Raw genomic sequence first — 26,407 nt, forward strand, 5'->3', positions numbered from 1 at the left:
CATGCTTACACCCAGAAAATACCTTGAGTCCTGGATTATTTTAGTCAAAATGTTAATTTGTATTCAGATTTCTATGTTATCATTTTATAACAAATTATATTGAAAAATAAATTGAAACATTTACTGTAAATCTTTACTGTGTCATATTATGGGTAATCCTGAATGAATCGTGAATAATGACTTAGAAAGTTACAGCTGCACAAATATCAGAACCCCAAGACATAGTAACCAAGACTTTCTCGCTCATCATTACTCACAATTCATCCAGGACTATCCATAATCATGTTAGCATCCACATTAATGTAGAAGTGTTTAGAAACATATTATATTCTTATTTACAATAAGTGACTCAAATGACAATACATGATTCACCATTAATTTCTATTAGGCACAAAAATAATCTAAAACACAATCCAAACAAACAGCAAATGCATCCAACAAATGTATAGAGTCACATGCTTGATGTAGTCATTGCGTGCTATGAATATGGGACCAAATAATACACTTTTTACTACACAAGTGAATTTGTCCCAATTACTTTTGGTTCCCTAAAATGGAGGGACTGTCCAAAAAGTGCTATAATATCTAAAAGGTTCACCCAATATGGATGAAAATACCCTCACATTAAAGCTGACAGTCTGCACTTTAACCTCATAGTCATTGTATCCTTTTCACATCCAAAGTACTGGAGTACAGAGCCAAAACAACAAAAGTGTCACCGTCCCAATAAGTTGAGCTTACTGTATATGCGAATGAGGAATGAGGGGGACGATTAGGTGGCCATGATGGAAATGGGGCCAGGTTGAGAATTTAGCCAGGACAATGGGGTTAACACCCCTACTCTTGCAATAAGTGCCAAGTGGGTTTGACCACAGTATTATAGGTCCATTGCAGCAGTTCTCAAAATTATTTCTGGGTAACAAATGTGATTGTTAAAGTTGGCAACCTCTGGAACGGTACCTTTTCTAATATCCATTATGCCAGAGAAGAGCATTCCACACTTTGCCTTCTCCTGTACTATACACACAAACACACATGACAGGGCAAAGTGAGGAATACTGTCCTCTAACCTAATGGATATGGCTCTATGCTACTAGAAAAAGGTACTGTTCCAGAGGTTAAGAAGCTATTTCTCAATCAAGAATTGTGCTAGGACTGTCTGGGAGTGGTCTGAGTGGAGAGGGGAAAACTAGCTATTATTGGCAGAGAGGTTTGGAACTTTCTTATTGGTCTATTAACTAAATTTGTGTCACCAGGCCAAAAACATTCCACCACAACAAGCTGAGATTTCACTCAGTGTTTTCAAACAGCTCTTACACTAAAAGGAAATGATCACAATATTACTCCAACCTCAGTGTGAAAAAATATATAAAACACAGAAAAATCACATTCGACTGCACTGTGCCTTTAACAGAGATAAAAAAAAAGCGTAAGAGAGAGACAAAGTACACTTGTTGAGTGAGGGACTGTACTGAAGCAGGTTGAAACCAGAGGCCCCAGCACTGTCCACCTCTATCTCAGTCGTAGTGAACGCTTTTGAAGTTGAAGCGTTTCCTCTCTGTGAAACCTGTCATCTGGAGAGAGGAGGAGAGATGGATTTATGTTTCAAGTCCAAAACTGATAAAGTAATGGTTTCAAAATTGGAAAGACCAGAGCAGTGTATCATGTTCATTATGGATACATAGACAATCACTTACTTGACTAGGGTCTCTGGTGAAGTATCTCTTCTCTACGACCTAAAATAAAAGACAAGTATTACGTTTTTTTGTACATGCTCATGGACTCTGAATAATGAACACCCATGTATAGAAAGAACAGTATCCAGTGCCGTCGGAAAGTATTCAGACACCTTGACTTTCCACATTGTTAGGTTACAGCCTAATTCTAAAATTGATTACATTGTTCCCCCCCCCCCCCAATCTAGACAGAATATCCCATAATGACAAAGCAAAAACGGGTTCAGAATTTTTTGCTAATTTATAAAAAAACAAAAAAACAGTAATATCACATTTACATAACTATTCATACCATTTACTCAGTACTTTGTTGAAGCACCGTTGGTAGCAAGCTTGGCACACCTGTATTTGGGGAGGGTGTCCTCAGGCTGGGATGTGGAGCGTCACTACACAGCTACTTTCAGGTCTCTCCAGAGATGTTCGAGCGGGTTTAAGTCCGGGCTCTGGCTGGGCCACTCAAGGACATTGAGACTCATGAGTTGTCTTGACAGTGTGCTTAGGTTTGTTGTCCTGTTGGAAGGTGAAACTTCGCCCCAGTCCTGAGTGCTCTGGAGCAGGTTTTCATCAAGGATCGCTGTACTTTGCTCCATTCATCTTTGCCTCGATCCTGACAAGTCTCCCGGTCCCTGCATCTGAAAAACATCCCCACAGCATGATGCTGCCATCACCATGCTTGACCGTAGAGATGGTGCCAGGTTTCCTCCAGACATGACGCTTGGCATTCAGGCCAAAGAGTTTAATCAGACCAGAGAATATTGTTTCTCATGGTCTGCGAGTCATGTGCCTTTTACTGAGGAGTGGCTTCCATCTGGCCACTCTACCATAAAGGCACGATTGTCCTTCTGGAAGGTTCTCCCATCTCCACAGAGGAACTCTGGAGCTCTGTCAGAGTGACCATTGGGTCACCTCCCTGACCAAGGCCTTCTCTCCCGGTTGCTCAGTTTGGCCAGGCAGCCAGCTCTAAGTAGAGTCTTGATGGTTCCAAACTTCTTTCGTTTAAGAATGATGGAGGCCACTGTGTTCTTGCGGACCTTCAATGCTGCAGTCATTTTTGGTACCCTTCCGCATATCTGTGCCTCAACACAATCCCGTCTTGGAGCTCTACGGAGAATTCCTTCGAAGCTCATAGCTTGGTTTTTGCTCTGACATGCACTGTCAACTGTGAGACCTTATTTAGACAAGTGTGTGCCTTTCCAAATCATGTTGAATCAATTGAATTTACCACAGGTGGACTCCAAGTTGTAGAAACATCTCAAGGATGATCAATGGAAACAGGATGCACCAGAGTTAAATTTTGAGTCTCATAGTAAAGGGTCTGAATACTTGCGTAAATAAGGTATTTCTGGTTTTTATTTGTAATACATTTGCAAAAATGTCTAAAAACCTGTTTACTCTGTCATTACAGGGTATTGTGTGTAGATTGCTAAGGATTTTTATTTATTTAATCCATTTTAGATTAAGGCTGTAACGTAACAAAATGTGGAAAAAGTCAAGGGATCTGAATTCTTTCTGAAGGCACTGTATTAAGGGGGTTAAAATATGTAAGAAGAAGCATCCGCTTCTGAACATTTCACCTTGTCAAAGAATCTGCTCAACTTCACAGCGTTGGACGTGCCTGCAGCAAAGTATCTTTGGTTGGTGCAATCCTGTCATGAGAGTCGAGGACAAAACATGACCTAAACCCCAAGCCTCAATGCAAAAAGGTTAAAAATGACTTCCACTACCTGTAGCTTATTCAATAGCTGTTACAATACTAATGTGTGCCCACTGCTCATACATTGGCCTTTTATTGTTAGCAAAAGTACATTGCTGAAGCAAATAAGGTTTTCTTTGACCGAGTGATGGGTAGCTCAGAATCCATAGAGGCCTAGAAGGATAGTTGAGGTGAGGATTCACCTACCAGGTTGATCTCCTCCGCGTTGAAGTCTTCAGACAGGAAAGCTGTCCTGGTGAGAACATCATTCCTCTTGTTCTCTGGGATCTGGTCAAACTTGGTGCCGATCAGGAGCAGAGGCACGGAGCTATCAGCAAACTGTTCTCTGTCATAATCACTGGAAGTATTCAGGCAAGACATTCAAGATAAGACTTTCAAGAAGTACATACACTTTCTCAAAGTGCCTATAGAGGATAGCAACTTCTATTTAACAAGCTTTAAAATGTATTAAATTGAGGTAAGCTATTTGATTCCAGCAGTAGTAGATACTTGCCCATTTGAGACGATTACCCCCGTTGGGGAGGAGTCTTTGTTCAAGGCTTCTAGTGACCAGCGATACAGATTCTGGGAGGATTTCTTGTTCGTCAGGTCGTGAACTAATACAATACCTGTAAGGATACAATTATGTGTCATTACAGATATATACAGGTTATCATTTTCCTCATGTGGTGACTGACAGAGCCAGTCAGTGCTGCGTCTTTACCATTGACAGAGTTGTAGAAAACTGCTCTGGTGTTTTTCAGACTGCTGGCACAGCCCACAGATCCTCCAACATCCCATAATTCAATGTAGTAGGTCTTCTCCTCTGGAGTGCCCTCCTTGTAGTCGTGGACCTGTAAAACCAACTCTTAGAATAACCTTAGAATGTGTAAAGTAAAGTAATCTTCAGGAAAAAACAATGAGTCAATTAATGGACTAAAGTAACAAAGATAAAGCAACCGTTGAGTTTGAGTTTATTTTTTACAGGGGACAGTGCACAATAATCAACATTTCAGTAAAAGTGCCTGTTTTAGCCAGTCGGCTAATTTTCTACCGCAGTCCTTTCCTACCCGTACATCCACGGAGCAGCCTACAGTCCATGATGGATTTCCCAACACTTGGTTCTGACACAGCAGATGAACGAGTGAGGACTTCCCAACACCTGCCATGACAAAATAATTATAGCTAGTGAGACAAATCCAGTATTTTTCAAACACATAGCTAAATTCACTTCTCTTGTCTAGGTATATTTTTAAGTGCATCAAGGGAAGCCATCAGCAGAGATTAGAAAATAAGATTCGACTTTGATGGTTTTCTAAAAAACTACTATAGGTAGTTAGCAAACATTAGCTATATGTCTAGCTAGTTTCCACGGATAGGAACAAGGGGGACATTAATGTTTTATATAAGCATTATATTTGACCAAACCATGTCGAACGACACAAAATTTACAAAAGACAATACGATTAGTGAGACATAAATCAATAGGATACCAACCTGAATCACCCAAAACTAACACCTTCACTCTGTCAAGAGACGCCATTTAATTGTTGTCCTGGAAGTAAATAGTAAAGTTCCAACCCAAAGAATAACATTTGTTCTTTGATTGGTTTAGGAGAACGGTTTCCGTTTCAAACTGGATCCACTTTTATAACAACAACATTGGAAATTGTGAACGTCAATCAAAAATATTATTGCGTTGATTGGCTGTTAAAGTACAGCATGACATACAGCCAATCGGAATAGAGATTTTATTTCCAGATTTCAATGGCGAAAAAATATAGAGAAAAGTACGAAGCAGATCATCCACAAGCTTTCAAGTTATTGCAAGAGAACACATGCAATTGAGTGAGTGTCGGATTTTCTGTATTTCATACATGTGTTGTAGTTAAAGCTAGCTAGCTCGTTTATTCTTACAGAGATCAATTGTGTTGCGCTAACCCGTGATGTAGCTAGCTGTAAACTGAGCTAGCTACTGTTAGCATAGTTGCTAGCTAGCCAGTTTGATTTCTATTCATTCCGTTTCCATTCGCGAGTATTAGCTAACAACAAAAAGTATCGTTTACTAAATAATATTTTGGATAACCATATAGTTTCTGCATTACAGCCGGTTCATCTCTCATTTGGATATGTTTGACTGTAACTGTTATGACTTACAAGCTAGCTAACTACATTGCCACCCCGTCCACGTTGGATGAACACATGTTCATGTTTTTAACAGAGTTCCTTAGTTATATAATAATCCTACTGATGGATGGTGATGTCTACGTTTCAATACCAGATTGTATAAACAGTGTTCTTTTGTTGCAGATCCTACCACAGAGAAGGACCCCCTTGACCCCTTTCTGGGGTTTCTCCCCCTCAAGATCCTTTCCTTTCTGCCTGAAGTTTACCCACCCTCCTGTCCAACCACCCCATAGACACTTTTCAGGCTATCTATTGTAGCCTTTACTTATTCCGTAAGCCACTCTCTCTACCAGTCTGCTACCCCATAGGACAGCCATATAGAAGATGTCAGAGCCAGAATTATTAACAGAGGTCCCTGCTTCGCTGAAGCGCCTGGCCAAGCAGGTAGTGCGGGGCTTCTACGGGGTGGAGCATGCCCTGGCTCTGGACGTTCTTATCCGCAACCCCTGCGTCCGCGAGGAGGACATGCTGGAGCTGCTCAAGTTTGACCGAAAGCAGCTGCGCTCGGTGCTCAATACGCTCAAGGGCGACAAGTTCGTCAAGTGCCGCATGCGGGTGGAGACGGCTCCCGACGGCAAGACCACGCGTCACAACTACTACTTCATCAACTACCGACTGCTGGTCAATGTAGTGAAGTACAAGCTGGATCACATGCGGCGGCGCATCGAGACGGATGAAAGGGACTCCACCAACAGGGCGTCGTTCCGCTGCCCCTGCTGCTTCAGCACCTTCACTGACTTGGAGGCCAATCAGCTGTTTGACCCCATGACCGGTGAGGAGAGAGAGGGTGGGGGGGAGTAGGCGGGATAATAGGGTTGAGGGAGGAGAGGAGGATGTGAGAGGGAGAGTTTTGCAACAGCATGAGACGGGCAGAGAGGCACTGGCGGACTTCCCATTAGGCAGAAGAGGCAATTGCCTCAGGCTTCACATCATCAAGGGGCCGCATGAGCTAGGCATAATATATAAACCTGCAGAAAACGTTAATGATGCACCGATATTACATTTTTGGCCGATATCCGATGGTTTTCTTGCCCCCCCAAAAGATGATACAGATAATCGATATTTAAAATTGTGGCCTTTTAAGCATTCTAGTACAGTTAAATAGTTAACACAGACATGGACGCAGAGGTCTAAGGCACTACAGTCTCTTGTTTTCGAATCCAGACTCTTTCACATCTGGCCGTGATTGGAGTCCCATAGGGCAGCGCACAATTGGCCCAGCGTCGTCCGGGTTTGGCCAGGTAGGCCGTCATTGTAAATAAGAATTTGTTCTTAACTGACTTGCCTAGTTAAATAAAGGTTACATACACACACACCACACTGACCCAAAAAAATATTTTGTTGGGATTTACTTATGTCAACATTACCAGTAAAACATAATCAAAACCTATTTATTTCACTTACTTGCTGTTTTGTTGTTTCTTCAGTCGTTTCATTCAGTTTCTTCAGTCGTTTCATCCTCAACCTGGATTTCTATGGATAGCCGTTTGGGTCTTTGCGTGTCAAAAAAGATACACGTCAAATAGCACTCTTTGACATGTCACATAACACTATTTGACGTGTCAAATAAGCTTGTTGACCAATCAGGATCTGAATATCACTGCAAGTCACATAATAATTTAACTCGTTCATACATTCTTTTTATGTAGTTATTACACATTGATTACACTATCACTTGTATTTCATATGTCACAACGATTCATCGATACGTATGCTGGTGTTGTCTCGCGCACCTACATTGCTGGTCATAAAAAAGCTAGCTAGCTCATGGATGCAAACAATGTTCTTCCCCAAAAACATAGCAAAATGACAATCTGTTTCAGGAGCTATAGTTAGCTTGCTAACTATATAGCTAGGTGTCATCCATCTAAACTAACCCTAATTTATAAGACAGTTCTTATTTCATTAATGGTGTGAAGCTAGCCACAATAGTGGACTTCAAAATAAAAGTATGGCATAATTCTACTGTTTGTATTCATTTGCATCACTGTCAATGACATACTTTTATTTTGAAGGCAAACTGTGAATTTCACTATTGTGCCTAATCCTTATTGTGGCTAGATTCACAAAACAACCCAGTTCGGTCGAGCCTCACTAGCATGATGAAAGTAGCTGGCTGCTTTTAACGTTAGCTTTGGGCAACGGGGTTAAGTAGCTGGCTAGTTATTTATTTTCATGAACTGAAGTTCAATTTCAATAGGCGAACAACAATTGGCAACCTAGCTAATACTTACTCACAAGGACTCCTAAATTATTGCTAAGAATAATGAAAATGACTGCAGTTTCTACTAGTCAATGTTTTCAGACTAGTTGTATTGCTGTTAGCTAGGTACCAAGCTAAAGCTAGCTACCCCAGAGGTTGCGTTCGAACAAATTATGCTTTATTACCAACGCGGTATTGAAAACACATTGTTCGTGGCCGGTGTTTGCTTGTTTGCAGACTTTTTTTGTACAGCTTTTTTGACACGCAAAGACCCAAACGGCATTCCATCAAATTTATGTCATGAAGATATTAGCAGTGACGCCATTACTGTGTAACTCCGGTAGGGCAACATCTGACAAATGGCGCACTTGGTAGTGTGTACCAGTGCTCGACTAGTCGGCGAAAGCCAACATCACCCACGACAGAGAACAGTTGATTGTCAGGGCATTGAATTCCTTTATCTTGGCTTTAATGGATTTCTCCTTTGAGTTGTCTCGCTGAAATTTCAAATGACTGCTCGACTTATAGACTGCTCGATCCACACAACAGACATTGTGGGGTAGTTTAGGGATGCTGTGTTGCATGTTTAGCACAACATTTTACCTGGCGTCATTATTTCATGTACCTACGTTATATAGGTGTGCACTTCTGCTTTGACATCGGTTTTTAACATCGGCGTTAAACTAGACATCTTTATTTGTACTATTTTCTACATTGTAGAATAATAGTGAAGACATCAAAACTGTGAAATAACATGTAGTAACCAAAAAAGTGTTTAACAAATCAAAATATATTTTATATTTGAGATTCTTCAAAGTAGCCACCCTTTGCCTTGATGACAGCTTTGCCACACTTTTGGCATTCTCTCTACTTGCTTCATGAGGTACTCACCTTAAATGCATTTCAATGGACAGGTGTGCCTTGTTAAAAGTTATCATCATTACTTTAAGACATGGTCAGTCAATCTGGAAAATTTCAGGAACTTTGAACGTTTCTTCAAGTGCAGTTGTAAAAACCATCAAACGCTATGATGAAACTGGTTCTCATGAGGACCGCCACAGGAAAGGAAGACCCAGAGAATAAGTTAATTAGAGTTACCAGCCCCAGAAATTGCAGCCCAAATAAATGCTTCAGAGTTCAAGTAACAGACACATCTCAACAGCAACTGTTCAGAGGAGACTGTGTGAATCAGGCCTTTGTGGTCGAATTGCTGCAAAGAAACCACTACTAAAGGACACTAAGAAGAAGACTTGCTTAGGCCAAGATATACGAGCAATGGACATTAGACAGGTGGAAATCTGTCCTTTGGTCTGATGAGTCCAAATTTGAGATTTTTGGTTCCAACCGCCACGTTTTTGTGAGAAACAGAGTAGGTGAATGGATGATCTCCGCATGTGTGGTTCCCACCGTAAAGAATGGAGGAGGTGGTGTGGGGGTGCTTTGCTGGGGACACTGTCTGTGATTTTATATAGAATTCAAGGGACACTTAACCAGCATGGCTACCACAGCATTCTGCAGCGATATGCCATCCCATCTTAGTGGGACGATAATTTTGTTTTTCAACAGGACAATGAGCCAACACACCTCCAGGCTGTGTAAGGGCTATTTGACCAAGAAGGAGAGTGATGGAGTGCTGCGTCAGATGACCTGGCCTCCACAATTACCCGACCTCAACGCAATTGAGATAGTTTGGGATACGTTTGACCGCAGAGTGAAGGAAAAGCAGCCAACAAGTGCTTAGCATATGTGTGAATTTTTCACGACTGTTGGAAAAGCATTCCTCATGAAGCTGGTTCAGAGAATGCCATGAGTGTGCAAAGCTGTCATCAAGGCAAAGGGTGGCTACTTTGAAGAATGTAAAATATATTTTGATATAACTATTTTTTTGGTTACTACATGATTCTATAAGTGTTATTTCATGGTTTTGATGTCTTCACTATTCTACAATGTAGAAAATACAACAACAAAAAATTATATAAAAATGTAAAAATAATAGTAGCGAGGCTATACAGGGGGTACCGGTGAATGTGCTGGGGAATGGGTTAGTCAATGTAGGTAGAGGTAAAGTGACTATGCATAGATAATAGAGAGTAACAGCAGCGTCAAAATGTGTGTGTGGGAGGACAATGCAAAATGTACCGGTAGCCATTTGATTAGCTGTTTTGGAGTTTTATGGCTTGGGGGGTAGAAGCTGTTAAGAATCCTTTTGGACCTAGACTTGGCTCTCTGGTACTGCTTGCCGTGCGGTAGCAGAGAGAAAAGTTTATGACCAGGGTGGCTGGAGTCTTTGGCAATTTTACAGCCTTTTCTCTGATGCCTGATATAGAGGTACTGGATTGCAGGAAGGGACGTATGCACTATTCTCTGTAGTGCCTTGCGGTCGGAGGCCGAGCAGTTGCCGTACCAGGCGGCGATGCAACCAGTCAGGATGCTCTCGGTGGTGCAGCTGTAAAACCTTTTGAGGATCTGAGGACCCATGCCAAATCTTTTCAGTCTCCTGAAGGGGAAAAGGTTTTGTCGTGCCCTCTTCACGACTGTCTTGGTATGTTTGGACCATGATAGTTCGTTGGTGATGTGGACACAAAGGAACTTGAAGCTCTCAACCTGCTCCACTACAGGCCCGTCGATGAGAATGGGGGTGTGCTCGGTCCTCCTTTTCCTGTAGTCCACAATCATCTCCTTTGTCTTGATCACGATGAAGGAGAGGTTGTTGTCCTTGCACCACACGGTCAGGTCTCTGACCACCTCCCTATAGGCTGTCTCATCGTTGTCGGTGATCAGGTGTTGCGTCATCAGCAAACTTAATGATGGTGTTGGAGTCGTGCCTGGCCGTGCAATCATGAGTGAACAGGGAGTACAGGAGGGGACTGAGCGCACCCCTGAGGGGCCCCCGTGTTGCTCAGCATGGTGGATGTGTTATTACCTACCCGTACCACCTAAGGGCGGCCAGTCAGGAAGTCCAGGATTCAGTTGCAGAGGGAGGTGTTTAGTCCCAGGGTCCTTAGCTTAGTGATGAGCTTTGAGGGCACTATGGTGTTGAATGCTGAGCTGTAGTCAATGAATAGCATTCTCACGTAGGTGTTCCTTTTGTACAGGTGTGAAAGGGCAGTGTGGAGTGCAATAGAGAGAGCATCATCTGTGGATCTGTTGGGGCGGTATGCAAATTGGAGTGGGTTTAGGGTTTCTGGGATACTGGTGTTGATGTGAGCCATGGCCAGCCTTTTATATCTCTCAGCTATAGTACAGACACTTCAAAACATACTTCCTTTTGATAAGATTTGACTGCCTGTTTTTCCATGTATGAAACGGTTATACAAACTTAGTGTTTTGTTTCTTCTCAGCTGCATCCAATTCAGTAACAACTGTCACAAAGGTTGTGACCCCTCGTGGATGCGCTCGGTGTTTGAGAGATTTTGTTCAATAGGCTCTAATTACTTACCCATGAATATGCACTGTTGGAAATATATCTCCACTCAACGTTGTTGCAAGCACTTGCAACCAAAATAAAGAACCCAGATGGTTCAAACTTGGTCATCCCAGATGAGGGAAAAACACAGTTTCAAAGCGTACTACACGTAATCGCTAGGTGTTACACAGGATTTAGCTAGTTAAGATGATGTGTAACTTGAGGGGTACTGACTTGTAATTAAATGTGGGCTTATATAGTACATTACCCATCATGACATCCTGGTGTAGCGAGGCGTTATTGATTTACACCAGGTCTCCATCCCTATTTAGCTATTTTGCCATGAACTTCTCCAGGCTTACCCGTATTAGGGATGCCTGGTTTTCAATGAGGCTAGCTTAGGGGGGGGGGGGGGGGGGGGTTCTCACACTGGGCTCTGCCTGGGACCTTCAAATTACTAAATCTGCCCCTGGGTTGGGGAGAGGGGGAGATATTTTGGAAGTTAAAGCTGCAACATGTAACTTTTTAGGCAACCTGACCAAATTCACATAGATATCTGAGTTGAATATCTGTCATTCTCATTGAAAGCAAGTCTATGAAGCAGTATATCTGTTCTATGTGCGCTATTTCTATACCTCACCTTCTTTAAATTTAGTTTTTGCATCTTTTGCTTTTTGTTTTGTACACCAGCTTCAACCAGCTGACATACAATAGTTTTGGTTAGATGGTACAATGATTCTCAACACTATACTTGCTTGTTTTGTCACAAACTGAAATTAGGCAAACTATTATATTTTTAGCAACCAGGAAATGGCAGAGAGATTCATGCATAGTGCACCAACCTTCCAGGCTTTTCTTCTGCTGATCTGTGTATTCCATTGTCCCCAATATTCATGTTAGGAATATTTGGTCATTCATGGGTTCTTACACTAGATGGCAGTAAATGCTAATAAAATGTAGATATTCTGGCTACACGCTCAGTTTGCGCTCCATGAACCACTGTCTGTCTGGGCCTTCTCTAGAGTTGGACTTCTACACGGCATGTGATCCAGTATGTTCTTCTCAGGGTTCTAGACTAACTTCGAACTCTAACCCTTTTTCAGTTGATGACATCAATTTTAGGTGACCTGACCATAATGTACCTGCATTCCATACAGGCTAATAATGACTAGCCATCATTTAAATGTTACCTTTTTTAATTTGCAGGCTGAGCAAGTATCCTATAGTCTATAATGACCTATCCTCCATACACAAATAATTACATTTTAAGATGATACTATTATTTACATGGATTGTTTGGAAGGAATAAATAATACATTTTTAAAGAATGGGAAAGGGGTTGTTATTGTTAGCTATGTTCTATAGTTGTAAAGACCTATAAAATCTGTTTTCTTTTGGTAAATTCTGTTTTTCCCGGTATTGTTTTTCCAGGTTTCTTAGTTTTTTGTGTGTTTTTTTTCTTCAGGTTTTCACGTTCAAAATCAAACAATTTTTTTATATAAAAAAATAAATGAAATTGTATGCATGTACACAACAATTCTTAAACCACGTCAGTAGACCACTTTTGAGGCCTGGGAACAAAAACAACCAATAAAAGAGAAGAATATATGCGCGAAACGCATGCACATGTTTACATGGTTCTGCGCATGCACATGTTTACATGGTTCTGCGCATGCACATGTTTACATGGTTCTGCGCATGCACATGTTTACATGGTTCTGCGCATGCACATGTTTACATGGTTCTGCTCATGCTTCAGGTGATAGGAATCTGAATGCACTACCAGAGCTTTGAAAAGCTGATGTAATTATACTTTCCTGTGGATTTGTCTCACATTCCTACTACCAAAAGGACCAACTGCATGGACAACCGGTAAAGTATGTTAAAATATAATTTTATTCAAAGTTCTGGCTTGTAGAGGTCGTGTGAGGATACTTTCCTGATTTAAACACTAATTTCTGACAGATGTAGAATTCAACGTCGGGTTTCCAGGCAAAGGAGAAGGCAACTAAATTCTGCCACGGGTTGATTTTTGTCGGAGTGGATTGTCAGTGGACTGGAACAAAATTATAATAATTTGTACACTGCAATTTGACCTCAACTAAGCCCAGAAATAGATTTGTATTTGAATATAACAATGATTTCTTACCTTGTGATCGTGTCTCAATGTAATCGTCTCTTTTTCTATTTGTGGGAATACTTGGGATCAGATTTCCTAAATAAATTTTTAGCTATATTCCTGGTGATTTCAGTCTTTTCTGACCAAAAATGAAAAACTCCCCTCCTGTCTTCTCCCTTCTCCTCCCTACGTACGCTGTGTAATAGGCTACCCTTACTGGGGAAAAAACACACATATTAGATGTCAAATACAATTTTACATGTGAAAAAAAAAAAAGTGGCTTGGAAGACTTCACGTGATATTTCACATGTGGATAATTTTCACATGAGATTGCATAGGTGATGCCCTGCAAACAAAAATGAGTCGTAAGGATGTCCCTGGAACGTCAGTCAGTGTTTTCATTTTACATGTTAGAAAAATACTTTGACATACATGATTACATTGTGTATGTTCATTTATACAGTAATTATTATTTAACATGTCCACACCTGGGATTTGAACTCACAACCTCGTGGTTCATTGCATTCCGATCATCCCGCTACGCCATCACGTCTGTCAGTAACTGATTTCACCTGTATTCCTATGCTTTGGACTTCAAAGTAAATCTCAGCTTTGTTAAAAATACACTAAAGAAAATGGATTATAGTGATTCATGAGTAACATTTAGGACTGTGGCAGTCATGACATATTGTCAGCCGGTTATTGTCGTACAAATGACTGCCGGTCTTACAGTAATTGACAGTTAATTAACAAACACGTTTAGCATCTCCTGGCTTCCTCACATACAAGCTGCATAGAAGCCTCTGATGCATGGCTTTGGAACATCTGCAATTAAAAAATTCTAATAAATCAATTTAGTAAACACCATCACAATAAATACATTTATTTTAGGCAGGTTTAAAGAAACAAGAAGAACACTATGAGTTGGCCTACTGTATGTTATCTGGTTGTGCGCCATGCTCTAGGTTTGTTAATTTAACAGACGAGATATGCTTATAAGTACTGTTATATGATTTTATAGTAAGAAGAATATAATAGAATTTATCTGAATAAAATAGAATTGGCTATGTTGAGTGTAAAAGTGACCATTTTGAAACAGGTCCTATATGCTAGATTATTTGTAAACTTTAGTTGTGAATGATACAAACCTTAGAATGTCTTAGAAATCAAAACATATATGGGCTGCATGATGCGACTATAGGCTATCAAAAAAAGCTTGCGCTCTGTTCCTTGCCTCAGGCTGCATACGCTGTTCTCTCATTATGTGATGATATTTTTACCCATCAGACTATTTATTCTCAATTCAATCTTGTCTTTACTAATATGTAAAATTATACTGAACAAAAATATAAACGTAACGTCCAAGATTTTACTGAGTTACAGTTCGTATAAGAAAATCAGTCAATGTAAATAGATTAATTAGGCCCTAATTTCACATGATTGTGCAGGGGTTCAGCCATGGGTGGGCCTGGGATGGCATAGGCCCACCCACTGGGGAGCCAGGTCCAGCCAATCAGAATATATATTTCTTTCCCCCAAAAGGGCTTTATTAGATGATCCCCCCCAGATGAAGAAGCCGGATGTTGAGGTCCTGGGCTGGCCTGGTTACTTACACATGGCTAGCGGTTGAAAGGCCAGTTGGATGTACTGCTACATTTTCTAAGACGACATTGGAGGCAGCTTATGGTAGAGAAATTAACATTCAATTATCTGGAAACAGCTCTGGTGGACATTCCTGCAGTCAGCATGCCAATTGCACGCTACCTCAACTTGAGACATTTGTGGCATTTTGCTGTGTGCCAAAACTGCACATTTTAGTGGCATTTTATTGTCCCCAGCACAAGGTGTAATGATCATGCTGTTTAATCATCTTTTTGATATGCCACACCTGTCAGGTGGATGGATTATCTTGGCAAAGGAGAAATGCTCACTAATAGGGATGTAAAGACATTTGACATTTTTGTGTGTAAAGTTCAGCGATTTTGGTAATATAAAATAAAAAGCTCATGAAATATGGGACCAACACTTTACATGTTGCGTTTTTATATTATTGTTCAGTGTAGTTTAAATTTTAGAATGTTCTGTTATCAAATGGGCAGGAACAGGGCCAGAGGGAAAACGACATGTCATCCATATTCACTCGAATAGCGAATGGAGGCCACTTTCATTCCAGGTCGTTTTCACTCATGCCAAATAGGCTACTCTAACTATTTCACTCCACACATCAACCACTGTTTGAGGAGCATGCAGTCTCTCGCTGTGCGACATGTCATATTCCGCCCAAACTCTGTATGCCATGGGCTCTCTAACCCTGTTTCTGCAGCTACCCAGTGCTTAATTTGGGAAACCAAGTGAAATCTGTTCGGGAACATCGATGGTAACATGTTTTCACAAAGTAACATATTTAATTAAACTGTTGACAGCCCGATCTTTGCTCGCTCAAGAAAGGAATGAAGGAGATGGAAACGCACGGTGGTGAGATATTCTGTATCTATAGGTAATGTCAGCCTATTAATTATGAAAATATAAAAAATTCCGTTACTAGACTATTCAAATACAAATTAACTATAATTGTAGGCCGCCCTGCACAATCTATGAACCAACAGCATTGCCTAGGCCTATACGTTCTCTCCTAGACTCATGGATAAAAAGTTTAGAGCAGTAGCATGAGGTAACCAGTCTATCCAGTATGCATAATAATACAGTCCACACTAAAAGGCGATTACTAGAATTTGTTTAATTTTGGAGTGTAGGCTAGACCAGCTGTCGCCAACCTTTTCTGAGTCAAGATCACTTTCTGAGTCCTACTCTTATCTACATTTAAAAAAAATTAACTAGGCAAGTCGGTTAAGAACAAATTCGGCAATGACGGCCTACCGGGGTATAGAGGGTTAACTGCCTTGTTTGTGGGCAGAACGACAGATTTTTACCTTGTCAGCTCGGGGATTCAATCCAGAAACCTTTCGGTTACTGGCCCAACGCTCTAACCACTAGGCTACCTGACACTTTAATAACTCTACCCACATGTATATATTACCTCGACCCACCGGTGCCCCCGCACTTTGACTCTGTACCGGTACCCCCTGTATATAGCTCGCTATTGTTATTTTACTGCTTCTCTTGAAACATTTGTTACTTTATTTCTTATATTTTTAGGTATTTTTCTTAACTCCATTGTTGGTTAAGGGCTTGTAAAGTAAGCATTTCACTGTAAGGTCTACACCTGTTGTATTCGGCGCATGTGACATAACATTTGATTTGATTTTGATTTGATCAACTTTGCTGTGCGCTCTAGGCTTATTTTTTTGTTTTTACATTCTATTGCTCGAGGAAACTGTTCAGACACGGTGATCTGAGCTATCTGATTGGCCAGCGGTAGGCCTATAGGTGCACTTGATTAGCTATTTGGTCCTGCCTGGTATGCAGAGTTCTACTTTCCGATACATGAAATGGTTCAAAATGGGAACAATTTGCCTTCCCGGCGCTAGGCCTGCTGGATCAAGTGCACCTACTGCCAACAGCGTTAAACCCCCAAAAATCGGAAAGCAAGGCTTTATCGTTGTTTTTTTTGAAAAATGTTTGGTGATCAACTATGATCACGATCGACCAGTTGGTGACCACTGGGCTAGACCAATTAAATACCAAATATAAACAATTCTGCCATGCGTAATATGCAGTAGGGTATGTACTGTGTAAGGGCACAATCCTTATTTGAATTCATTTTTTTTTTTCAGGCTTGGACTCAATACAGTGCCTTCAGAAAGTGTTCATCCCTGGACTTATTCCACATTTTGTTGTTACAGCCTAAATTCAAAATTGATTAAATCTTTTTTTTCACCCATCTACACACAATACCCCATAATGAAAGTTACATTTAAAAAAAATATTATTGAAAATGAAATTCAGAAATATCAAATTTACATAAGTATTCACACTCCCGAGTCAATACATGTTCAAATCACTTTGTCAGCGATTGCAGGTGTGACTCTTTCTGGGTATGTCTCTGAGAGATTTGCACACTGGGATTGTGCCCATTTTTTATTATTTTTTATTATTATTATTTAAAAAAATCTTCAAGCTCTGTCAAATTGGTTGTTGATCATTGCTAGACAACCATTTTCAAGTCTTGCCATAGATTTTCACTCATTTTCACTCACTTAGAACATCTTGGTAGGCATCTCCAGTGTAGATTTGGCCTTGTGTTTTAGGTTGTCCTGCTGAAAGGGGAACCAGGTTTTCCTCTAGGATTTTGCCTGTGCTTAGCTCCATTCCGATTTAATTGTTTATTCTGAAAAACTCCCCAGTCCTTAACGATTACAAGAATACCCATAACATGATGAAGCCACCACTATGCTTTAAAATATGGACAGTGGTACTCAGTAATGTGTTGTATTGGATTTGCCCCAAACATAACACTTTGTATTCAGAACAAAAAGTTAATTGCTTTGCCACAAGAATCAATCATCACCTTCAGAAACGCTGTCCATTTCATTTGTATTAGGCTTTGAAACAACATCCACAACGACCATGTTTTCCCACTCGGTTTGAACCTGTTGTTGAACCAACGCATGTCCAGAGTGAATAAGAGAATACTTTGACTAAACGGACACGCGCCATGACCTCAGTAAAATTCCACATGACTGCCGGTGTAGCGGTAATATAGTCAAAGCAACAGCATTAGTAACATTAAATCAGAATAATATGCCTCACCAACATTAGAAAACTGCACAAAGCCCTTAAATTGCTGAAATACGTCAATGAAATAAATTCTGAGAGAATAGTCAGATTAACTGATGAACTAAATTAGCAGTGCTGATGGCACGGTTTTCCTCAATGCAGAATCTTTAGGGGATTTCTGAGAATGCTACAGATTTTGTGTTGTGGCAGAAAGATCAGTGTACCCCAAATCCAGTGGTTGTGAGTTCAAATCCCAGGTGGGGTCATATTGAACGTCATCACTAAGTGATCATGTCAAATGTAATCATATTGATTTGAAGATGTTTACACCATTTTAACTGTACAGCATACCACTTACCTTAAAACCCACAAACCATTTATTTACTTCCCTTACAAAAAAAACACGTGAAATTGCGTTTTCACATGTTGAACAATGAGCAGAAATTATAACGTGAAAAAAAGAGACACGTGTGGTCAGTTGTTCATATGTGAAACCATATGTTCACATGTATTGCAGTTCATATCGTAACACCCTTTTCACATGTAATAACATGTTTTCACCTCGTGTGTATTGCAGATTTATATGTGAAATTTGCAGTTTCACGTGTGAAAAACATCCAAATGTTGTCACGTGTAGTTTAGTGGTATGTTGAAATTTTGCATCGCCATGTTGTATTTCACATGAGATCATGTTTTCACATGTTCAAATGTTTTCATTTGTGCAGTTACATGTGGTCACGTGGTTTTTCCGTAACGCTACCCCGACTGTGCAGTGAAGGCTCCAGTTTGCCTTTCAGCGCTCTCTGCCATGTATAATTCATCCGACCTGCAGTTTAGTACTGCGTCTCTCCCACCCCCCATTTCCCCCAGAATTATTTACTAAGAGTGGAGCGGGGGAGTAAAGGAATGAGAGAGCGAGAGAGCGACTGAAGGCGAATCCACACGCGCGGTAGTCCCACCACAGCTCCTTAGCGTGAGTTATAACTCAGCCTGCCTGGCTGGTTGGTAGCAGGGGACGTTGTCGTAGATTTGAAGACTGTCTAAATACTCCGGGGTATTTCACACGAACCCAAACACACACAAATCAGCTATGAAGTCCGCCTGCCTGCTCCTAGCTCTCTCTAGTGCATCCATTTTCCAACAGGACAGCTGGAGATATAGCTGTAGCAGGGCCCAGGCCTACCAGCACAGTCAGTGAGCCCTGCCCTGAGGCAGGCACAGATCCTGCTGACTGCACACTGCACACTCCTGGGAGTGGAACCCTTTTTTTGGGGGTTGGGTGGGGCTCGAAGCTCGCTCTAAAAACTCATTTTATTTAAGCAAAGTTAAAACGCTGATAGAGTGCCCTCCTTTCCATATTGGGTCTATTCTTTTCCGTAACAATTGAGCAAATTGTTTAAACCTTCTTCCATAGCACTTAAAAGACGATTTTTCAGTCACAGAAATCACAGGGTAAGAAAATTCTCATCTATTGAAAACCTTGATTGCTTATGTAGACAACCCTTCATTTTCAAACCGCAGTATCTATTGTCAGTAGAAAATGAATAATTCAACAAGCATTTACACTTACATTTTGTGCACTTGTGTAGTGTATGAGTCATCATGACATGGTTTGTATTAGGCTTGGGCAGTATACCGTATAGTACAGGGGTCACCAACCTTTTCTGAGTCGAGATCACTTTCGCAGTCAAAAAGCAAGCTGAGATCTACTGCTCAGATATATATATATATATATATATATATATATATACATATACTGCTCCAAAAAATTAAGGAAACATGAGCTGAGCTGCACTACCTGAGCCACTTGTGTGGGTTGTAGACTCCGTCTCATGCTACCACTAGAGTGAAAGCACCGCCAGCATTCAAAAGTGACCAAAACATCAGCCAGGAAGCATAGGAACTGAGAAGTGGTCTGTGGTCACCACCTGCAGAACCACTCCTTTATTGGGGGTGTCTTGTTAATTGCCTATAATTTCCACCTTTTGTCTATTCCATTTGCACAACAGCATGTGAAATTTATTGTCAATCAGTGTTGCTTCCTGAGTGGACAGTTTGATTTCACAGAAGTGTGATTGACTTGGAGTTACATTGTGTTGTTTAAGTGTTCCCTTTATTTTTTTGAGCAGTGTATATATACAAACAATTTTGTAGGAATGAGGTTTGGGAAGTAGGCCTAATACATTATCACAGCATATTGGCTATATGATTGGCCTGCCAATATTGTTAATCAGACCATGTTATATTTCAAAACTCGAGCTTTGATAACAAAATAGAGCAGTTGGTTTAGCACTTGTGAGGCACTGTGGAGCATGAATTTAAATAATTAGCTTTTTTATTTTACTGGACTGATGGTAGCTGCATCTGATGTTCAACGAGGTCACATCACGACATCAAAGTCGGAGCTCTAGAAAGATGCCCGAGTTTCCGACTTGGAATTTCAAGTTGGATGACCGTTCAAAACTATTTTTCCCAACCGCTCCTCACGGTCTCTGCTCTCTTCTTCCTTTCCTCCGCTGAGACTGACCAGAGAGAGGGGACACAGACATCCACCTGATGGAAAAACTCGAGTCGCACCGCATCTGCCTCATGCACAAATTAATGTTGTTCCTATGACCAGAGAAAGTTAAATATTCCTTAATATTAAAATCGACACGTCGAGCTGCTAATAATAATAAAACGCAGGGCTTTCGATACCTGGCTACTCGTTCATTGCAGCTGCAGCCCGAGCGGAAGTACGGGTGGAAGTGCTGAATTTAAACAGTGACAATGCTGAATATAAACTTAAACATGAACTCACTCATCAAAACAGCAGCTCTTTGCTGTATTCGTTAACAGTCCCTCCGTGGTCATGGTTTTAAAAGTTATTCAATCTTACGCCGGCTAGTAGCCTATTAAACTTGTCTGTGGCCACGGTCATGGAAGCTCTGTAGCCACGGGGATTTGAGCTATCCGATTGGGCAGCTCAGTAGGTGCACTCCATTTAGTCACAGATTTGCTTGTCCGCCAGGTGGGCAGAGTTTGTCTCATGGGAACACTTTTCTCACCCGGTGCGCAGGACTTTTGAATCAAGTGCACCTACCTGCAACAGCTCAACATGATTTTAAAAAAGGAGCGCATGCCTTTGCCGTTCGTTGGCTTTTCTACAGAAATATTTGGTGATGGACTAGGAATGTCTTGAAGATCGACCAGTTGATCACGATCGACCGGTTGGCGACCACTGGTATAGTATTTACCATAAAATGGGCTGTTTTGAAATACCAACAGTAAGCTTTTCAAACCCTCCCCCCAAAAATGCATATATCCCCAAACACACATGTGCATTCAAAAACGATTCACACCCCATGACTTTTTCTGCATTTTGTTGTTAGACCGATTTTTATTTTTATTTTTGTCACTTGCCTACACACAATATCCCGTAATGTCAGTGGAATTATGTTTTAAGAAATATATATTTACAAATTCATTAAAAATGAAATGTCTTGAGTCAAGTATTCAACCCCTTTCTTATGGCAAGCCTAAAAACGTTCAGGAGTAAAGATCTGGTTAACAAGTCACAACATAAGTTGCATGAACTCTGTGTGCAATAATAGTGTCTAACATGGTTTTTGAGTTACTACCTCATCTCTGTACTCCAAACATACATCTATCTGTAAGGTTCCTCAGTCGAGCAGGGAATTTCAAACACAGATTCAACCACAAAGACCAAGGAGGTTTTCCAATGCCTCGCAAAGAAGGGCACCTATTGGTAGATGGGCATGGCCGTGGGAAGATGTTTTGGGTTGGGTGTGCTGTCGCCAGGAATGATAAAGTTCTAGTACACTAATTTAGTTGAAAAAGCACAATGATCAGAGTAATAAAGGCCTAGTTAACAAAATGTATACAAATATTCCAAAACATGAATCCTGTTTGCATCAAGGCACTAAAGTAATATTGCAAAACATGTGGCAAAGCAATCAACTTTTTGACCAGAATACCAAGTGTTATGTTTGGGGCAAATCCAATACAACACATTACTGAGTACCACTCTCCATAATTTCAGGTTTAGTGGTGGCTGCATCATGTTATGGGTATTCTTGTAATCGTTAAGGACTGGGTAGTTTTTCAGGATAAAAAATAAACTGAATGGAGCAAAGCACAGGCAAAATCCTAGAGGAAAACCTGGTTCAATCTGCTTTCCACCAGACACTGGGAGATGAATTCACCTTTCACCAGGACAATAACATAAAACACAAGGCCAAATCTGCACTGGAGTTGCTTACCAAGAAGACAGTGAATGTAACAGTTTTGCCTTAAATCTACTTAAATCTATGTCAAGACCTGAAAATAGTTGTCTAGCAATGATCAACAACCAATTGACAGAGCTTAACGAATTTTGAAAAGAATAATGGACAAATGTTGCACAATCCAGGTGTGGAAAGCTCTTAGAGACTTACCCATTTACATTTACATTTAAGTCATTTAGCAGACGCTCTTATCCAGAGCGACTTACAAATTGGTGCATTCACCTTATGATATCCAGTGGAACAACCACTTTACAATAGTGCATCTAACTCTTTTAAGGGGGGGGGGGGGGGGGGTTAGAAGGATTACTTTATCCTATCCTAGAAAGACTCAGAGCTGTAATCGCTGCCAAAGGTGCTTCCACAAAGTATTGACTCAGGGGTGTCCCCTGAATGCTTATGTAAATTATATTTCTATATTTCATTTTCAAAAATGTACCAAAACATGTTTTCACTTTGTCATTATGGGGTATTGTGTGTAGATGGGTGAGAAAATTCAGGGTGTAACACAAAATGTGGAATAAGTCGAGGGGTATGAACACTTTCTGGACACACACGTGCGCACCTGCGCTAACACACCCTAAAGCTCGGAAACCTTTCCTATATTCTCTCTGCTCTCTCGTTTTTGTAATTTTCCGCTCACTGGATAGACAATTGGGAGCTAATTTGAGGAAATTGGCTGCCTTTTATAAGCTTTTAGGCGATTTGAATGATGCCGAGTTGGTTGGTAAAGTGCACAAAGGCCTCATTTCCACTTAGGCCTTGCTGATGACAATTGCCTCCCAGGTGAAGCAGGAACTAGGCTAATTGCTCCCATATCTATGATTACTGAATAACCAAGTTGTTTCAGAACACAGCTACTGTAACGTGCCATGGCCCCAGCACCGCTTTATACAACACAGTTGCAAAGCATTGACAAGGCAGGGCTCCGTTAGTTAGTGATAGAAAAACAGGAAGTATGGCACAAATTTGTCAACAGCAAGAGGGTAACTCTTTTCTCCATTTCCTCGCCTTGCGAATCACAGCTGCCAAGAAAGTCCAATTGTGTAACGATAACATGCTAACAACCTAATTGAAAAACGAGGCTCAGAAAGTTTAGCCTAATGCTCCAGAATCCTACACAACACCAGTGCTGAATCCTTTGTATCCATACGGCCTGAGGTCATCCTCAGTGCTGACACATTGACTGAGGTTCAGTGACGGCGAGAGGGAGAAGCTAATTCATCTGTCCCATGTTTATTAATCTCTTCTCTCTTTTTTACACTATCCTGGAGGACTGGCACCTGTCCAGGGTGCACTGCTGCAAAATGAATGACATCACAGCCTTCCGCTGCTGCAGCGGGAGCTACACTTTACACACTCCCTCTCTTCTGTGTGTGTGCATATGTTTGTGTGGTATGACTGATACACTGCTATTCAGGATGTGTCTCGTTGTGAATCCAGACAGCGTAGTCTACATACAACTTTGTCTGGAACTACGTCGAAGTTCTGTTCTACTGTTGGATAATAGCTAAATACATGTATTCATCATTCCTTTGGCGGTCTTGATTGTTCCTTCGTCAAGGTGAGGCTCCACGATATCACCACTGCCTCAAAACAGACATCAGAGAACCGGAGCTGTTGCTAGGATACGCACGACAGTCAGTGAAGGGGTAGTACACAAGTCAGCCTGTGTACGAATCCAGTTAAAAACCGAGCTGTTTGTAGAAGGAACACCATTGGTCATGCAGGAAAAGGGAATATCCAAACCTGTAGCTATAAGATACTCTCCAGGCCTACTCCACACTCTGAAAGACTGTCGGCCTCGTGAAAGTGAGCCTAACTAGACCACACCTAAAGTTTTAATTTCTTACAAGAGTCAATATGTAAAAAAAAAAACGTCTTGCATCTGTTGCACCTTTTTTTTTAGATGCTAAACACAACAAACCATAAAGCCATTTAGTGGTTGATGGTGATGCCCAACTCAGCCCACTGCCGAGTCACTAAACGAGACCTTGGTCTCAGCATGACTCACTGTCAAAATAAAGGTTCAGTAAAATAGATTTGAGCCTTCTAACCCACTCATGTGTTGCCAAACCATCCAGGCCTAGTGATTAGCTCCAATGAGAATCCTGTCTCGTGGAAGAAAGCGCAGAGGGGGACAATGTTGCTCAACCAGCATTGATTCCAAATGTGAAGTTGGTCTCAGTAGGTTAGTAGTGTCATCTTTATTGGTTTGAGGAGAAGAGCCGGAGACAGACGGGAGAGCTTGAAGGACCGCGTGACCACTCTTACACTGCTTCGGCCCCATATCGTCTATGATTGGAGAAGGGAATATCCAAACCTTTTGTAGATGAACGATGCTCTCCAGTTATTAGGGCTACTCTACGTGTTTTATCACGAAGAAGAAAGATCTATATCATGATTGGCTGTTTGTCCCGGGCAGATAAGCTGATCTTTGGTTTGATTGGCCGTTTGTCTTTGGCAGATAAGATCTGCTTTGGCTGTCGAAGTCACATTCAAGCATAAAATTTAGCCGAGGCTCCTATAACGTAACATTTCATTGTCCTTACAACCCACACTGTTTTGGGCCCTTAACTGCCAATTTATCAAATCAAAAAAATGGTATTTAAATCAAAATTTTCTGAATAAATGGCTGGACCTAGATAAAGCTGTCCCAATAGCAGAGCTTTCTTTTCAGCACCATGGAGTGAATCCTTACCACTTCTATACCTGGCAAACAGCAGAGCCTTGTCTGGCAGCAAAACAGATTATAACAGCTTCATTTACTGCCTTTAAAAAAACATAGCTGATATGGCTGACTTGCGTAAACAAATGTGGTTTCTACTGACAATTGAGATGTACAAACTATGGCATAACGGGACGACGAGAGGATGAGGCAATCCGCAATTTTGATTAAGACAATGAGTGAGCTAGGATGGACGTAGTCAATATAACTATTTGTTCAGCACTTTTGAAATGTACAGCGATATAATTCAGAACATGGGCCGTTCTTACAGTATTCTCCCTGTACACCAAGTCAGAACCGTAGGATAAATAAAGAGGGCATATAAGCAGACAATGAAAGCTCTTACAATATTCGATAATTACATTATTCTAAAACAGGCTATAGGCTACATGTGCACCACCAAGTCTGAACGGTAGGCTAAATTATGAGGGGGAAAGGGACCAAATTATTAGGGTGAGGCACATGGGCTACTAACAGCTTAACACACTTAGTATTACTTTCTTAGCTACAGTATACATGTCTCCCTGGCATATTACATCATTTATGCAGCTGCATACAATACATTTTTGGACTCACCTTGTTCTGCTGTGCTCACTTGAACAGGAAGGTGGTGTGGCGTTCCTTGTGGGCAAATTTTGTCATAACTTTGTCATCAAAGTTCTTTCATTCTCTGGATTTAAGGTGCTTTCAAGACAGCGGCGATCTCTAGAAAAAAAACAAGGTTGAATTATGACGTCAGTGATCTTCAGATCAGAGTTTTAGAAAGAGGCCCGAGTTCCCGACTTGGAATTCCGAATTGGATGACCATTCAAAACTTATTTTCCCAGTTGGGGATAGTTATTATTATTATTTTTTTATAATAAGTTCCCAGTTGTCTTGAACTCACTGAAGTCTGAGATTTCAGAGTTTCTAGTTGTTTTGAATGCGTCAGACGTCATGCTGGATTGACAGCATGGCCAATGCCCATGGTGTTGAATGTTTATTTTTTTAAGCTTGGTAAGGAGACCCTTAAACCCAGACTTGGACCACACACCCACTCCACTGAATGGCAGGCTAGGGATTTATTTGCAATGCTTGCAGTTATCCACTGATTCCTTCCAAACCACTAATTTGTTGAATTTGCGATTTCCAACTTGTTGTGTAATGTTTATCCAATGGCTGATGAGCACCGATACGTTTTATCTATAATTTCTCTTCATATGACAACGATTGAAAAAGATTTGCAAGTAGATTGTCGTATTGATTCATGATGATGACTGCTAGCTAAGATTTTGAAAGAATAATGTTGCCATGCCCAATCAAAGCTATGGTAGATATAACATGATTTGACATAATTTTATCTGTGGCCAATGACCTTGAGCATTCTTGGATAGGC

General features: G+C 40.9%; 2 protein-coding genes across 3 annotated transcripts in view; one reads left to right on the top strand and one right to left on the bottom strand.

Moving 5' to 3' along the window:
• Positions 1-362: 362 nt before the first annotated feature.
• rabl3 (RAB, member of RAS oncogene family-like 3) lies at positions 363-5,059 on the bottom strand. 2 transcript variants are annotated; one of them, XM_071340637.1, is made up of 8 exons: positions 4,927-5,059; positions 4,506-4,591; positions 4,154-4,283; positions 3,944-4,058; positions 3,637-3,787; positions 3,311-3,382; positions 1,698-1,736; positions 363-1,574 (listed from the first exon to the last, which is right to left on the bottom strand). In XM_071340637.1, exons 1-8 carry the CDS (start codon positions 4,970-4,972, stop codon positions 1,518-1,520), a joined length of 696 nt encoding a protein of 231 aa, XP_071196738.1. In that variant the 5' UTR covers positions 4,973-5,059; the 3' UTR covers positions 363-1,517. The 2 variants fall into 2 exon arrangements, with proteins under 2 accessions (XP_071196738.1, XP_071196737.1); XM_071340636.1 differs by having other exon boundaries at positions 4,500-4,591.
• A 107-nt stretch (positions 5,060-5,166) lies between these two features.
• Positions 5,167-26,407, top strand: part of gtf2e1 (general transcription factor IIE, polypeptide 1, alpha) — a 41,162-nt gene continuing 19,921 nt past the window's right edge. The window contains exons 1-2 of the mRNA XM_071340635.1: positions 5,167-5,277; positions 5,740-6,388. Coding sequence (XP_071196736.1) covers positions 5,941-6,388 — 448 coding nt within the window. The 5' untranslated portion in view covers positions 5,167-5,277; positions 5,740-5,940. The remainder of the gene's footprint in view (positions 5,278-5,739; positions 6,389-26,407) is intronic.

This window comes from Salvelinus alpinus, chromosome 14, assembly GCF_045679555.1.
Source record: "Salvelinus alpinus chromosome 14, SLU_Salpinus.1, whole genome shotgun sequence".
In the NCBI taxonomy this organism is placed as follows: Eukaryota; Metazoa; Chordata; class Actinopteri; order Salmoniformes; family Salmonidae; genus Salvelinus; species Salvelinus alpinus.

Bases quoted from the DNA above. Each gene is read 5' to 3' on its own strand.
- rabl3 (XM_071340636.1), bottom strand. From the start codon at position 4,972: ATGGCGTCTCTTGACAGAGTGAAGGTGTTAGTTTTGGGTGATTCAG. The intron at 1,737-3,310 runs GTGAAATGTTCA...CTTTTATTTTAG, and splicing joins TGAGCAGATTCTTTGACAAG to GTCGTAGAGAAGAGATACTT. The intron at 1,575-1,697 runs GTAAGTGATTGT...TCCTCTCTCCAG, and splicing joins TCACCAGAGACCCTAGTCAA to ATGACAGGTTTCACAGAGAG.